General features: G+C 36.5%; 1 protein-coding gene across 1 annotated transcript in view; it reads right to left on the bottom strand.

Annotated features, from left to right (window-relative positions):
• LOC124777431 (androgen-dependent TFPI-regulating protein-like) overlaps window positions 1-11,507 on the bottom strand; it is a 54,856-nt gene extending 43,349 nt beyond the window's left edge. Inside the window, exons 1-2 of the mRNA XM_047252832.1 lie at window positions 11,206-11,507; window positions 2,117-2,260 (exon numbers count right to left, since the gene is read on the bottom strand). Of these exons, the coding sequence (XP_047108788.1) occupies window positions 2,117-2,260; window positions 11,206-11,385 (324 nt within the window). The 5' untranslated portion in view covers window positions 11,386-11,507. The remainder of the gene's footprint in view (window positions 1-2,116; window positions 2,261-11,205) is intronic.
• Window positions 11,508-17,681: the final 6,174 nt, after the last annotated feature.

A 17,681-nucleotide genomic window follows, 5' to 3' on the forward strand; every position in this document is an offset into this window, starting at 1 on the left:
TTCTGGTAAATTTTGCATAGGAATTCATAGATAGCACTGTTGGTTAAGTGGTTCTTCCTAAACCTGTGTTGGGCTGTGGGTAGGATTTGATATTTTTCCATAAAGGCCGTAAGTCTTTTGTGGAAGACCTTCTCTAGAATTTTTGAAAAGCCAGACAATAGGGCAATAGACCTGTAATTGCCAACTTCTTCCGTGTTTCCTTGTTTGTCGATTGTTTCCAATTTTGCAATTTTTAAGCAAGCATGGGCAGTCCCTGATGCCAGTGCACTATTGCGTATATTGTTAGTGGTTTTACAATGGTAATGAAACACATCATCAGTTCTTGAGCCACCTTAATTCCACCCATGGAAAAAGATGAAAAAAAATCATCAGGGAAATAGAAAAGAACACATGCTTCCATTTTCTGCACATTTTAGTTCATCTCTAAACCGACAGCACCTTGGGACGTTAAGTCTACTGTAAGCCAACACACAGATTTGTATCTGCAAGTAGCCATCTGCCTCCATCCACTGCACATGGGTGGTGTCCTCAACACACATGTCTATAGGGCACATACTATTGCGGATGACAACTATCTGTGTGAGAAACTTGAATGTCTCAAAAATGTGGCTCAAGGTAGGCTACGCATCACACAAAATATGCAAGGCTCTGCCTTTCAAACTTTATGTGAGCATCCTACGTCAAAAGGCTGAGGAGGAAAGATTCAAATCCATGGTCTTCCTACTATATGTATGGAGTCTTTCTTCTAAAATATGTTAGAACCTAAGCATGAACTGAAGGTTCTCATTATTTCTCTGAAGGATTACTTTATGCTATGTGTACATATAACATGTGTCAGTGTGGACTTTCATATGCTGGGCAAACAACATCAGTCATTACATGGGACATTGATACTACACTCATCTGCTACAGCCCAAAAAATCTGTAGTGGCTGAACACTGCACTGAGACAGCACACTACATGGAGTATGAAAATATGAAGATTCTGACTTCTACATCATCCTTCTGAGAGTTATTAATTAGGAAAGTCATCAAAATCCAATAGACAAATGGTTCACTTTATCCCAGTTGCTGTTTTAACTTGGTTAAAATATGAAAATCATCATTTGGAATAGTCATCTCTCAAAGACAATAGCACAGAACCAGAGATGTTAATGTCCAGTGTTTATAAACTACAGTAGAATACATGACACAATCCCCATTATAGAGAGTGTGTCAGTAGTACAGGTCATCGCTGCTTGAGTGACATTTTTTCAGCTGTCTCTGCAAGCACTGTCTTTATTAGGTGGGTGGGAGGGCTTCAGCATCAGTATTATGTCTCTGAAGATGACTGGATAATTCTCAGCCAAAATATCAGCAGAGGACACTTACTGGATACAGCTGCAATCCTGGAACTTTGTAAACTTTGTAGAACAAGCCTTATGCCATGGAAACAAGAAGATTCATTTCTGAACCTGTTGTTATGAAAGACGTGTGTCAACAAAATCACAAAGTAAGTTAACAGAATCAGTGAATGGGTTATTACGAACTGTCATGGTCACTGTGAACCCATTCAGAATCTGCATTAAATTGCTCTCAGTGCTTGGTACATGCCATTAAAACCACTTCAAAACACAGTTGAATGTCTGGTTACCTCACTACTCACTTTACAGCATTAAGGAATTCTTCTATATGTGTGAGAATGGGTTTAGCTTTTACAACCTTTTCACAGTACTTTGCTGTATTTTCATCTACTGTATTTAATATCCACTGTATTACAATGAATGAATGAGAAAACCTATTTCACTGCAAAATGGTCAATGGCTAATAAAGATTCCTCATTTCTGGTGTTTTACATGATAAATTAACAATCAGTCTAAGAGGTGGGACACATAATAGCAATTGATCTGCAGGTTTTTTAAAATTTAGTTTTCCTTGATATACAAAGAAGTTCACTTAGATATCATATATGTAGCAAACAAAAAATTTTCTTTGATAAGTTACTAGCACCAATGCAAAAAAATGTTTTGGACAGAGAATACAGCTGTATTTTATTACACTAGGGGAAGTAATTTAAATAAATATGTGATACCTACTACACTATAGCTAGAATTGTATCTGAAGTTCTATTTACTTACAAGTGATAATGGAAATACAAACGTCCTGAAAGTGTAATTGTTCACTTTCCTTACATAGTGTTTGACCTGTTGCAAGTAGCTATTTGACTGCAGCTCTAGTACATCTTGGGCAACACAAAGAGCGAAGTGAAATGTCTGTATTTCCTGTAAATAATGTAGATAATTACTAAGGAGTGTAGTTTGTTTTGCTAAAAAGCAATTCAGTTTTTTTAGGTATGCTTACATTACATAAAATTGGGCACAATAAAGTATGGGCATGACTATCACAGTTTACTATGTAAGTGTAGCTAATAATTACTATTCATCTTAATATAAGGTGCATTAAAAAAGAAACAATCTGGAGGCTGAAGAATGAAAACCATTGAAGGGTAGTATTGCCATTGCCTATAAAAGATGTGGTTCCTATAGGACCACAGATGGTCCAGCCTTCTGCTAGAGGGCACAGTGCACAACTTCTTGAAATCAAATTACTTGATGTAATCAATGCTGCCTGCAATTGGTCCACTACTTCAAGATTGATCTACTGTCATTCTTTCAACCTCCTTAATACGTGTTGTTAGTCATATGATACCTGTAATCATTTTAATTATCTCAAGGCTTTGTGAGTGGTTTGTTGTAAATCTGTTTTAACAAAATATGTTGAAATATGAACAATTTAATAACTGTGTAATACTTGTGGTTGGTGATGAATGTAAACTTTTACAATATACCAGTGAAACATTTGCCACTGTCTAACTTGTGGAGCAATATGTGTGTAATTATGTATGTTTACATATCTCTGTGTCTGTATTTTATGTCTTTACATGTTGACAACATCTATACAATTTACATTACCTACAGATGGATAAATAAATAAATAAAAGATATTAATATAATAGAGGGAAACATTCCACGTGGGAAAAATTTATCAAAAAACAAAGATGATGTGACTTACCAAACGAAAGCGCTGGCAGGTCGAAAGACACACAAACAAACACAAACATACACACAAAATTCAAGCTTTCACAACAAACTGTTGCCTCATCAGGAAAGAGGGAAGGAGAGGGAAAGACGAAAGGATGTGGGTTTTAAGGGAGAGGGTAAGGAGTCATCCAATCCCGGGAGTGGAAAGACTTACCTTAGGGGGAAAAAAGGATGGGTATACACTCGCACACACACACACACACACACACACACACACACACACACACACACACACACACACACACACATATCCATCCACACATATACAGACACAAGCAGACATATTTGTCTTTAAATATGTCTGCTTGTGTCTGTATATGTGTGGATGGATATGTGTGTGCGAGTGTATACCTGTCCTTTTTTCCCCCTAAATTAAGTCTTTCCGCTCCCGGGATTGGAATGACTCCTTACCCTCTCCCTTAAAACCCACATCCTTTCGTCTTTCCCTCTCCTTCCCTCTTTCCTGATGAGGCAACAGTTTGTTGCGAAAGCTTGAATTTTGTGTGTATGTTTGTGTTTGTTTGTGTGTCTTTCGACCTGCCAGCACTTTCGTTTGGTAAGTCACATCATCTTTGTTTTTTGATAAATAAATAAAAGATTGAAAATGACATTATCTTGATCAGATTTTTCTGACACTACATTGTTCTGTGGGAAGGATTGAAAGTTTATATAGGAAATCTCAGAACTCTTTCCAAAAAATTTCTAACCTTTTTGAGAAAACAAATAATAGTGCAACAGACTGGTAATTTGCTACATCTTGTTTCTTTCCTTTCCTGAATAGCGGCTTGAGTTTTATGCTTTTAAACAACATGAAAAAGCTCCAGTTGATAGCGAATGGTTGCCTGTATTGTAGAGCTGTTTAACAATAAGGTTACCACAGCTCTTACTATAGAAATATGAGATGCTTTCAATGCCTGTATGATATGTAAACTTTAAATTTGTAATTATTGTTAAAATGTGTTTCTCATTAGCTGATTTTGAAAGAGAGAAGTAAATTTGTTTTTTGAGGACTCTGGTAATACATAACTATTATTACTAATTATGAAAAGGATAGATTACATAATAGTTGATATTCCAACCTGGACTTTCCACTGTTTGACTGTTATTACTGATTTGAGTCCACTGACAAACTGCTCACTTAAATTTGAAAATTGCAGTGATACAATTTCTCTTGTTCTACTACTTCTTCTTATTCCTCTTCTTCAGCAGTAGAGACCATGATGGGCCTTCACTTCCTCAACAATCTGTGACCATGTGTCTCAGTTCTCTACTTTTGTCTTCCATCTTGCTAAGGCCAGCCATCTTGCACCTGGTTGGCCCTTCCTTCCTTGGAGCAAAATCTTCTTTTTGTTGCTCCTGTTGTCTGCCACCCTCTTCATATCATCTGACCAGTGTTTTCTCTAAGATTTAATAAGTTTTACTTTATATTTCCCTGTGTATAAGCTGTTGCAATTTTTAGTTGTTTCTTACTCTCCAGGCCTCTGGCTCTTTTTTAAGCTGTAGATTTGATACAGTGTTTTTCCTTCAAATGCCCTAAGGTTTTTTTATATCCACTTCTATTATCACCCACATTTCTGGTCCACACAATTTCTCTTCGATGCATAATTGTTATCCATGATTGTCTAACTGCATGACAAAAATGTGTGGGCTTTACTTGTCTGCTGTTTTGCTATTTTCTGTACAAGTTTTACTTTGTTATTGGCAGTTATAATATAATTGCTTTTTGCCACTTTGTTCACATCACTGATTATTTTTTTAAGTACTGTCTTCTATGTTTTCAAAAGATCTTTGTTGCTGATGACAAAAATCACTGTGAAGTGAACCATCATATGCACAATACAATTTAAGACACAAAAATTATTTACCTGCGCCCTTGGCCCCCTTGCACAGGGTTCAGACTGGAAATCATGACCAGCTCAAAAGAAATTTAAAAAGCACCTCACTAAACACTCCTACTAATTATTTGTCATCTAGATTCAAGTTAATTCTTATTAGTTACATCACAAGTAGACTGCAGTGTCACTGTGAAGCTGTGTGACAAGTGTTTGTGTATTTTAAACAGGTTTCTGTTGTCACAAATGCAAATGACTATTTTCTTTGAAAAATACCAAAGTAATCAAGTACATGTCAGGCAGGTGATTGCCGATAAACAACAACTATTCACTACGACTAAGGAATCAGCAGCTTGTTTCAAAATAGAGGCTTTCTTTCTTCTTTAATGGGATGCATTTAGCTTGTATAATCACAAATACTATTAAGCAGTATAATGATTGCTTATTGTAATGGAGGGACAGATTAAGTTTCTATTAATCGGTTGTATATCATAAAATTCTACTAATGGAACTAAAATGGTATGGCATTAAAGGCATTCCTTTTGGATAGATGGTGTCTTAACAGTAGAAAACAGAAGTTCACTTTAACAAATAATACAAGAGGAATAATGTTAAATTTAGAGTGGGGAAATATTAAATACTGTGTGCTGCAGGGCTCAGTTCTTAGCCTGTACATGTTTTTTGACCTACAAATTGATTGATTTGAGAAGACATTTCAAAAACTGTTATGTTTGCTGATGGCATAAGCACTCTGATAAAGGGTTCTAACACATCCATGTGAGATACAGTCAGTAGAATAATGGGACAGGCTTATAATCAATTCAGCAAACAGCTTAAAATTTAAGGTTACAAATTCTCATATTATGCAATTTGAAACAAATCAGAATTACTTACAGGTACCAGAATTAGACATCAATGAGTCTACTGTGCATACTTTCACTATTACTGTTTCTACGCAGAGCTTTGCCTTCCACTTGTTTTATCACAGCCTATCCCTCTTCCACCTGCCTCCTCCTCACACCCTGTCCATCATACAACTGCCTTCTCACAGCCTTTCCTTCATTCACCTGCCTCTTTACACCTTCTCCCTCTTCCACCTCACACTCTCTTTCTCTTCCACTTGTATCCTCACACCCTCTTCCTGTACTAGCTGCCCATTACCTGTCTCCATTTTCCACCTGTCTCCTACACCTCCACCTTCTCTCTTTCCATCTCCTCCTCCCCCTCTCTCTGTCCATCTCCTTCCCTCCCCTCTCTCTCCATCTACTCCCCTCCCTTCTCTCTTTCTCTATCCTTCTCCCTACCCTCTCTGTCTATTTCCTCCTCCACCCTCTCTCTGTCCATCCCCTCCTCTCCCTCTCTCTGTCTATTTCGTATGTCACCCCACTCAAGTTGGATGTGGTTCTTACTTCCACAGTACTCTTTTCCAGACAATAAGTACTTTGTGTATCAAGTTTGCTTGATATCAGTTTATGATGAGATGTGGGACACACACACACACACACACACACACACACACACACACACACACACACACACACATTCCATTTATACATTCTTGTCAGTTACTAAAGAGAAATAGGGTTCCTGATGAACTGTATTTATATCCATCTTTGCAATGTGTATATATTTAAAAACAATATATTTATAAGAAATTTAATTGTGGATAATACTTGCCTTACTTCGATAATGACCAACCACATCGTGTGTAAGAAATCAAAAAGCCATCCAAATTATTACAGAACACAAAATTGATACATAATCTGATAAAAAATCTGTCTTCAAAATTCCCACATTGATAGTCATTAACTTTTGGTAATTTATCATTCACTAGAAAGCTTCCTTTTGCATTGTATTGTGCACCTATGGTGGAATGTTTATAATTTTGAGTTATATGTGGAACAAGAAGCTTAGATAAACTATTAAGGTCATCAAAACTGATGGCTGGCCTTTAATTTCTGGCAGCTGACTCTGTTATAAAAAGGTAGTGAAAGGCTGAGGTTCTGAACCTGGAAACACCAACTATACAATTTCAATATTTACAAGACCCTCAAGAAAGAAGATAAGTAGAAAGTGCTTAGTTGTTTTCTTGACTGATACATGAATTAAAAGGGCTGAACTCACATCAAACCTGATAGAACATGCTAATTCTAGTTGAGGACTCAAGCAAAGGTCACAATATATGTGTATAAATTAATCCTGATGTAATTCTGATAGCTATCATAGTGATTAGATTGTTATTTGTCATAATTTGTTGATAAAATATTTCCCAGAAGAGCCTGCAGTGTTGTATTTTGAATACAGCTTGACTTGTTCCACATCCCTGAAGAGTCTCCTACACAGTGGGGTTTACAGAACACAATGTGTGAACTAATTACTCACTGCCTGTCTTTTGTTAGTGAATACCTCAACTCAGTCAACATGCCTGAAGACACTGAATGAGCAGAAGGAGTGCATCTTAACCATAGTGAAAGTTTAAAAGTCTACAGAGAAACTAATTTCTTGTAGTATGCTTTGTGCTATCCCAAAGCATTTGATTCTATGGAAGCTCTAAGATGGTCAGCTAACCCTCTGTGCTAACTAACATTATGGAAACTGTAATGAAACATGAGATTCTGAAGTTACTTAGAGAGTAATATTTTCAATGTGCTACTTAGTTGTTGGTAAGAAAGCTGCACAACTATGACAGTGTTTGGTCTGATAAGAAAAATAAGTACTTCTATAAAGAGAAGGAAGCCATAGCATTAACACTGTGAGCTCAGTAAATCATTTGACAGTATACAGTATAATGTCTTATTGAACAGTCTAAAATATTATCTCATTGATATTGCCATGGCTTAAAAGCCCGTTTTAGAAAACAATCAACAGATCATACCTATTCATGGAGTAAAGTCACATGATGCAGTTCAGGGACCCACTCTTGGACATACTTTCTCTTGGCTTATGGAATGAAAGCACAACAATACAGCACACAGGATGTATGATCAATAAATCATTTATTCTGCTAAATGATCAGCAAGTCTTTTGTATGTAAATGCTGACAAGTTCCAGAATGAGATTTTCACTCTGCAGCGGAGTGTGCGCTGATATGAAACTTCCTGGCAGATTAAAACTGTGTGCCCGACCGAGACTCGAACTCGGGACCTTTGCCTTTCGCGGGCAAGTGCTCTACCATCTGAGCTACCGAAGCACGACTCACGCCCGGTACTCACAGCTTTACTTCTGCCAGTATCTCGTCTCCTACCTTCCAAACTTTACAGAAGCTCTTCTGCGAACCAGGCAGAACTAGCACTCCTGAAAGAAAGGATATAGCGGAGACATGGCTTAGCCACAGCCTGGGGGATGTTTCCAGAATGAGATTTTCACTCTGCAGCGGAGTGTGCGCTGATATGAAACATCCTGGCAGATTAAAACTGTGTGCCCGACCGAGACTCGAACTCGGGACCTTTGCCTTTCGCGGGCAAGTGCTCTACCATCTGAGCTACCGAAGCACAACTCACGCCCGGTACTCACAGCTTCACTTCTGCCAGTATCTCGTCTCCTACCTTCCAAACTTTACAGAAGCTCTTCTGCGAACCAGGCAGAAGTTTGGAAGGTAGGAGACGAGATACTGGCAGAAGTAAAGCTGTGAGTACCGGGCGTGAGTCGTGCTTCGGTAGCTCAGATGGTAGAGCACTTGCCCGCGAAAGGCAAAGGTCCCGAGTTCGAGTCTCAGTCGGGCACACAGTTTTAATCTGCCAGGAAGTTTCATATCAGCGCACACTCCGCTGCAGAGTGAAAATCTCATTCTGGAAACATCCCCCAGGCTGTGGCTAAGCCATGTCTCCGCTATATCCTTTCTTTCAGGAGTGCTAGTTCTGCCTGGTTCGCAGAAGAGCTTCTGTAAAGTTTGGAAGGTAGGAGACGAGATACTGGCAGAAGTAAAGCTGTGAGTACCGGGCGTGAGTCGTGCTTCGGTAGCTCAGATGGTAGAGCACTTGCCCGCGAAAGGCAAAGGTCCCGAGTTCGAGTCTCGGTCGGGCACACAGTTTTAATCTGCCAGGAAGTTTCATATCAGCGCACACTCCGCTGCAGAGTGAAAATCTCATTCTGGAAACATCCCCCAGGCTGTGGCTAAGCCATGTCTCCGCTATATCCTTTCTTTCAGGAGTGCTAGTTCTGCCTGGTTCGCAGAAGAGCTTCTGTAAAGTTTGGAAGGTAGGAGACGAGATACTGGCAGAAGTAAAGCTGTGAGTACCGGGCGTGAGTCGTGCTTCGGTAGCTCAGATGGTAGAGCACTTGCCCGCGAAAGGCAAAGGTCCCGAGTTCGAGTCTCGGTCGGGCACACAGTTTTAGTCTGCCAGGAAGTTTCATGCTGACAAGTTGTTTACCAACCACTGTGTCCATAAAAAAAAGATGTAGACTCCTTATCTCCTTAAACCTCAGTCAAGTAGTCTTCCTTCACAGCTAGCCCCCCTATACCCCCACTCCACCCCCCATGCACAAGTAATCACTGTTGTCTCCCAACAATTCTCAATGTCTCTACATGTGAAGGGATCTGTCCTCATTTGCATATGACAGTTATGAGACAGGATTGCTGGAAAATACTTACATCCAGGATGTGAAATGTTTAGTACTGCCAACAGACCCACATGAATGTTAGAGTGCATCTTAGCTTTCAGACCTGCTACTTCCTTCTTCAGGGAAGAGAGGGAAATAGAATGAGGAGCATTAAAAAGGAAAGGCAGGTCACTCAGACTCAAAGATGAGAGAGACCCAGCTGAAAAAAGTAACAGTTCCAAATGACAGTTCCAAATGCTAGGATAATTACATCATTTTTTCTTTTATGTTTGTCTGTCAGCAGTACTAAACATTTTGTCCCACCTGAAAACAAGTACTGGCCAGCAGTTCTGTCTCACATTTACTAATTCTCATGATAAAATTTTTGTTCGGTGCAAGTTATTCTTATTACTTCTTAGTATCTCCATGCTTGCATTAAATATATCATGTAAAACTAATAACTGAACATCTATGAATGCACATTCAAGGATATTTCCAATATTACACTTACTTACCACTACGTATACCCACTAATATTATTTATGGCATATAATAAAAAGTTTAAAATTGATATGCACTTTATATGCATGAACAGAAGTAATCTGTATAAAGATTATCATCCCTATAGAAGGTTTTTTTTCAGTTTGAAGCAAAATACATTAATGAGGAGAATCTAGAAATATAACAGGTTATTGAGAATTTTCATAAATTAATGACTATATTAAAATTATAACTTAAAACCAAAATATATCAACACTGATATTTTTAGTTTGCAATTCAGTATCAGCATTAATATAACAATTGTTTATTAAAAGAAATCACATTCATTTGATATATAACTGTTATTGTTCAGCATTAATTTCTAGACACACACACTTGTTGAGTATATAAAAGTAATATAATGAGAGAAAAGTATCTTTTAATGGTGTGAGCTCCTCTGAAAAATAAGACACTAATTGTAGCTTTTTTATGGATGAATAGTCTCTCAAGTGCCTTTGAGAAATAAGATAAGACATCTATTTTAGTTTATAGTTTGTTATTAACATAATCTAAGGAAGCTGTTTCTATAGCTTCATCTATGTGATTATTTATTCTTTCAGTCAGTTCACAATTTGTGAAATCTCCTTCATGGTGTGTTTATGAAGCACAATGTCTGAATGAATAAACAATAAGTTCAAGTGTCCACATTCACAACAAAAGAAATAAGGACAAATTAAGATGCACACATCATAAATCTTAAGTTACTGAAACATAATTCCATAAAAAGGAAGATAGTTAAGAGAAGATTTTCCAGTGTAGACTCACTGCAGAGTCTGCAGAACAACAGAAATGAAAAAAATACAATAAAAGTTTCTGTAAAAGCCCAATTTCGGCCAGGTGCAGGACGAATTTTACAGTGCAATGTCAAGCTTAAGAAAATCATATAGTGAAAAGAAAGGATGTAATCTTTCATGAATATAGTTATCTTATAAGCTCACATTACTCTGAGTGTAATGAGCTTTAAAAAATCATTGACTAATATACACAAATGAATTTGTGTTGTGTTGTTTTGACTTAGTCTGCAATGACATTTTCCCCCCGACAGAAACAATTAAAAAGAGAAGAAATAAAAGCCAATAAAAAATTTTGCTAGTCATTTAAATGCAAGAATATCATAAATAGTTAAGTAGAATCAAACAATTGTTGTTATTGAGAGTAGAAAGAGAAACAAGTTAAAATAGAAACCTAAGTAACAATGAAACTATATAAACTTACAAAGTTCCAGATAGTTAAAAATCTGCTCCAGTATTTCTCAAGACCATGAGTCCATTCAAGATCTACTGGTACCTTTCCTTTACCTAATTTAGCAACGAAATAATATAACACAAAAACATGATGCAAAACAATACCTAAATGAAAAATGAAGTGCTTTGTACTCATTTTAGTTCCAGGCATTTTAGTCTCTGTGTGTGCTAGCTCTGTCAGCACAAAAGTGATGTACCTTCTTTCAAATCACTCATGCAGATGAGTGAAGGCCAAAGTCTTGTATATTTCTGCTTGCATGATGCAGTAGTAATACTTACATAACTGTTTCAGTCTAACCTGTTCCTTTAAAAAAAATAAAAATGCAGCAGCCTCTTTCCCTCCATGAAACACAATAAAAACTTGATCACCTTGATATGCCCAGTCCTCACAACTGGACCTGCTATGAAGCAGACAAACTTCAAACAATACTATGTGTTTAAAAGTACATTTCTGTCCTCCTTATCATTTATTCTTCTTCCTTTTTTTCTGCTGTACATGCAAAAGTTCATTTCTTTTTTTCTTTTTGTGAAGTCAAGGTTACACTTACCAGTACAATTAGGCATTATTACTCAGTCATTATTGGTTTAAATCTAGCAAAATAAATAATAGTTGATACATTGCGATAATTTCATCAACTAAATTGATTTTGCCTCCTGCCTGCATACAAATAAATAATTTACTACTTTGTCAAAATTTTCAAATGAAGTCAGCAAAGACTATACTACCTTAACACTCCTCTATCATTTCTAATGTTTTCTGCATGAAGGAGAGTCTGTCAAGAATTTATTTATTCTGTAACAAAATTTCTTCCTATGCTTCTGAGAAGCATGTGAATCTGCATGCCTTCTGTACTGTATTACATTGTATATTTATTGGTCCATTTTCATTATACAGCACAAATGATATCTGAGAAATCAAATACATAGTAAACTGTACTTATGTGGTAGGATGATGTTCTAGTTTTGTGCATCTTTGACTGTCCCCTTGTTCAATAAATACTAATATCTAAGTTACAGTGTATTAGATCAAATATTTTGTTGTTAAAATGAACAAATGTATCTAATGAATGACATATATGTAGATGTATTAGTGTGACAGACAGTTTACAATATTTCTGTAAACATTTTCACTTCTGAAAGCACTGATTGTATAGTTCTGATTTATCTAATAAAATACCTGTTTTTAATATTTATATCTTTTCTTTAAAATGGGATACAGTACTAAACAGTTACTAAAACATTTCTGATGTACTGGCAATAATTTTTCATAATAATATACTATGTATGGATGAAGGATGCAGTAGTTGTTTCAAGATTAAGAGCCTTGCACATGATAGAGTAGCATGGAGAGTTCCTTTCTCTATGTTTGTCTCTTCAGAAATAACTGACAGAATTATATAAGACAATTTATCATTACATTAGCAAAACTGACTTGTTGTTTCCTTCACAATTCATCTTTTATAAGCAACAGTCTACAATCTACACCACACACACACACACACACACACACACACACACACACACACACACACACACACACACACAATTCACTCCAGAACATACACCAAATATTACAAATATTTAGCTCACATATTCACTAAATAAAGGACCCAGTATAAGACACTAACAAAATAGAACTCAAAGACTTATAAAACTCAACTTTTTATTAGACAAAAATGGGATTTATTTTCATAATAAATTGCTCAGTAAAAGTTTGCAATCTGTTAATGGCCTCTGAGCTACCTTGTTTCAGAACTGTATAGAGTTTATCATCTGCAGCCTTTGGATTCTTGAACTCTTTAGGTGCAGGCTGAGATTAGGTACACAAAAAACAACATCATACCTATTATTGTATCAACTCAAAGTGGAGAAGCCATCTCAGCACAGATGATACCAGCAACAAAAAAAGCAGCAGAACAAACACAACCAATAGCAGTTACACAAAATGCAGCAGTACAAATAATAATCGAAGCAAAAATGTCAACAACAGCATCACCATCAACAGCAGCATCACAGACAGCAGTAACAATGGAAATCCCAGCAATAGCAGGAGCAGCAGTACAAACAATAATCAGAACACCAATGCCAACAACAACATCACCATCAACAGCAGCATCACAGACAGCAGTAACAGCAGAAATCCCAGCAATAGCAGGAGCAGCAGCAGACATGGAAACAACCATCCATGGGGCAGCAAATAGACGGAAAAGGACACCTCCTTCCCATCTGAAGGATTTTTTTAATTGCAGATATGACGAAAAAGAAGCCACCAAGATAAGTAACACTGAATGTCTAACAGTACTCCACCAAAATATTCAGTGTGTAAAAAACAATGTGCAACAGCTGGAAGTTGAGTTACAAATCCTAGACAGCACTGTTAGCTGTATTAGAGAGCACTGGTGTAAAGAAAGTGAAATCTTATATATAAATTTACCCTCATATGTCCAAGCATGTTCTTACTGCAGAAACACAATGAAAGGTGGAGGATCATGTATGTATGTTAAGAACAGCATTGAATTTAAAGTCATAAATTATATTATCATGCTAAGTGTAGACAGAGACTTTGACGTGTCAGCAATAGAGATATTTGCTATAAATATTCCCAAGAAACTAACTATATTATGTGTGTATCATTCTCCCAGTGGTAATTTAGAGATATTCTTTTCAAAACTTATACAAAGCCTAGAACTAGCGTAGACTCTGAAACATAATATACTTGTGTGTGGGGACTTTAACATAAATACAAATAAAACAGATGACACCAGTAACACATTTATGAATATCCTACATAGTTTTGGTCTATCTTCACTAGTCAACTGTGAAACAAGAATAACCACACATTCATCATCATACCATATAGCTAGGGATGTAGGCAGAGAAAACTGTGACGTACTTGTCAAAAATCTGGGACTGTCTGACCATCTATGTCAGATTATAAAAGTAACAGCTTGTGTAAAAACAGAATCAAAACTGCATGTATATAAAGGAGTCTACTCTCCATCAGCTTTGCAAGAGTTTTCCTTAAAGATAGCACATGAAAGTTGGGAAGGAGTGTACATAGAAACTAAAGTGAATAGCAAGTTCTCCAATTTTATGTCTGAGTGTAAATAAAAATTTGTAGAAACATTCCCCAAAGCATTAATTCCCATTGGAACACCCACCAACAATAAATGGATTACTAAAGGAATTAGAAAAAGTGCTCAAACTTGTAAATACCTAAACTCCATTAAAAAGGACAATAGTTTTTTTGCACTACTACAAAAACTACAAACGGATCTACAAGAAGGTACTCAGCACTGCAAAAAAATCAGCCAATGATAGGTTCATAAATTTAGCCAATAATAAAAGTAAAGCTACATGGGTTGTAGTGAAACAAGAAACAGGAACTGTGAAGCAGGGAGGTACTAACACACAAATCAGGAACAAGAAAAACTTAGAAAGTAACATGAAAGAATTAGCAAATTATGTGAATACCTACTTTAGCAGCATTGCAATGAACTTACAGAAAAAATTTCCAAAAGGTGCTAATCAACCAATACAGAAGCATATAGTAAACTCAATGGTATTGCTTCCAACTACTGAGGAGGAAGTATGCAATCTTGTAAGGCAATTAAAGAACAAAAACTCGGCAGGTTTAGATGAAATCCTAATGTGTGTGCTAAAAAAATGCATAAATGGTATCAATGCTCCACTAACAGAAATCATAAATGAATCCTTCAAAACTGGTTGCTTCCCTGACTATCTGAAGCATGCCAAAATTTTACCAGTTCACAAGAAAGGTGACATAGAAAACATTGAAAACTACAGACCAATAGCCCTATTGTCATGCTTTTCCAAAGTGATAGAAACAATAATGAAAAACAGGCTTTTGAGCTATCTAAGTAAATTCAACCTCCTCTGCAATGACCAGTGTGGTTTCAGGCCTCGTAGAGGTACAGAATCTGCAATAGCACAATTTACAAAAACAGTTTTAGGAGCACTAGATGAGAACAGCTATGTAACTGGCCTTTTCCTAGACCTGTCTAAGGCATTTGATACAGTTGACCACCAGAAGCTGTCACATAAATTAGAGATATTAGAGGCACTAGGAGTAAGGGGAGTGGTTCTCAAATAGTTTCATTCATATCTAGAAAGCAGAGTACAGTCAGTAGAGATCACACCTGTCTCCAGTGGATCAAAGTACGTTGAGAAACACATATCTGATCCACAATATATCAATATTGGGGTCCAAGTTAAGTCCCATAGTGCTCAGAGCCTCAATATTGGGGCCCTCAAGGAAGTGTACTTGGCCCTGTATTATTTCTGGTGTATATAAATGATTTCCCGCAACATATCAGCCATGGAGAGAAGATATTGTTTGCAGATGACAGCAACATAGTAATCACCAGTAAGACGCCAGCACAAATGTTGGAAAATTCTACTGAAGTGCTGAGGGATGTTCACAAATGGTCACAGGAAAACAAAGTAACTCTCAGCATAAAGAAAACAAATACAATATGCTTTAGAATGAACAGAAAACAGAGTCCCTTACATTTAAAACTAGATAACATCTCCAAAGATGATGTACCTGCGACAAAATTCTTAGGGTTGCACATTGACAGCCAAATGAATTGGAACGAACATGCTATGAAACTCTCGAAAAAGATATCCACAACATGTTATGCACTTAGAGTCCTTGTATCTGCATGCAGTAGTGAATGTTTGAGAACTGTATGCTTTAGTTATGTTCATTCAGTAATCAGTTATGGTATTATATTCTGGGGTAACAGTGCTCAGAATTTACAAACAGTATTTAAAATGCAAAAGAAAGCAGTAAGAATTATAACAAAAAGCAGTAAGAGAACTTTTCAAAATGTTAGAAATTCTAACTGTTCCTTGTGAATTTATATTCCAAACCATAGTGTACATCAGGAAAAATAAAGAAAATTATAGCACAAATAGCAGTTTTCATAACTATAGTACAAGAACAAGTCATTGGCTTCACCTAGACAGGAAGAATAAACATAAGACTCAAAATAGCTTCTTGTATGAAGGTGTAAAACTCTATAATAAACTGTCGCAGAAAATAAAAGAAGCAGATAACATGTACTGCTTTAGGAAAAATCATACATTGTTTTTGCAGGAAAACTGCTTTTACCCTATAAGTGAATTCCTTAGTACAAAATGATTGTAAATAGCTTTTGTTTCACAATATTTTGATAAGGAGCAAAAATGATTGTAAATAACTTATATGTCACAATGTTTAACTACATGTAACAACAAACTGTATAAATATAAGAATGTATGCAACTGACAACATCCATACATTTTAAAATGTCCATGAATGGCTAAATAAATGAAAACAAATAAATAAATAAAATAAATAAATCAAATATTGTGAGGGAGACGGCTGGTGGTTATCAGTGGGCTCTGTATTATTTTTAGGGGAATGTTCAATAAAGTGTCGTGCTTTATGTGGAAGATCTGCTATATTTTACTACTTCCTTATAGTAATTGTTATGGCTCCCATACAGTGCACTATTGATACAATACAGAATATAATGAATGAGACATTTCTGGAGGAAGTATAGGGCATCTGACAAGTGGCTCCCTATTTTTAAACAGTTATAATTTATTTATTTATGAACCAATTTTTTTAGAAATACTTTTGTTAGAAACAGCACTCTCTGAGGTTGTATTTAACATTATTTTTCTTTTGTTTCAGTTGGAAAACGCCACCTGTGTTGACTGGAAAGAATAGGCTAAAATAGCAGAAATGTTATGAAGTCAGGGAATGTGTATGTGAGACAAGGATGGAGGAGAGCTGAATGAGAGACCCGTACAACACCATATTTTTAAAAAAAAAAGTTAAAAATTGCTATTCCTAATTACTAACAACAGGGAGTGTTGCAAAAAGATCAGGAAGACCATCAAATTCAAGGACACAAGGGAATGTTGACAGAGTTCATGAAGTGTTCACAAAGAACCCTAAGAAATCATTGAGTCAAGCATCTCTCAAATGTGGACTTTCATGTTATGCAGTTGCAGTGATTCTCACTTTTATGCTATGGGAGCCCCATTATGTGCAACAATTGTTTCCTTATGATTGTGACAGAAGAATGGGTTGTAATGATGATTCGCCTGAACTTTTTGAGGACATTCTGTGGACTGATGAGGCAGTTTTTCATGTTGGAGGATTTATAAACAGGCACGACCACCATTATTTGGTAGCCAAAAACCTACACAAATGTGTTGAAAAAGCACACAGCCATTCAAAGGTGACAATATGATATGGTATCGCAACAGCAAAGTTGTTGGTCCTTTCTTTCTGCAGAACACAATGAATCACAAAAGATATCTGAAAATTATGCAAGATCATGTATGGTCAGTAATTTCACAATGGAACAATCCACAGCTTCACTTCATAAAGGACGGAGTGCCTGCTCATATTGCAAATGATGTCTGCCA

This window comes from Schistocerca piceifrons, chromosome 2 (genome assembly GCF_021461385.2).
Source record: "Schistocerca piceifrons isolate TAMUIC-IGC-003096 chromosome 2, iqSchPice1.1, whole genome shotgun sequence".
Taxonomy (NCBI): domain Eukaryota; kingdom Metazoa; phylum Arthropoda; class Insecta; order Orthoptera; family Acrididae; genus Schistocerca; species Schistocerca piceifrons.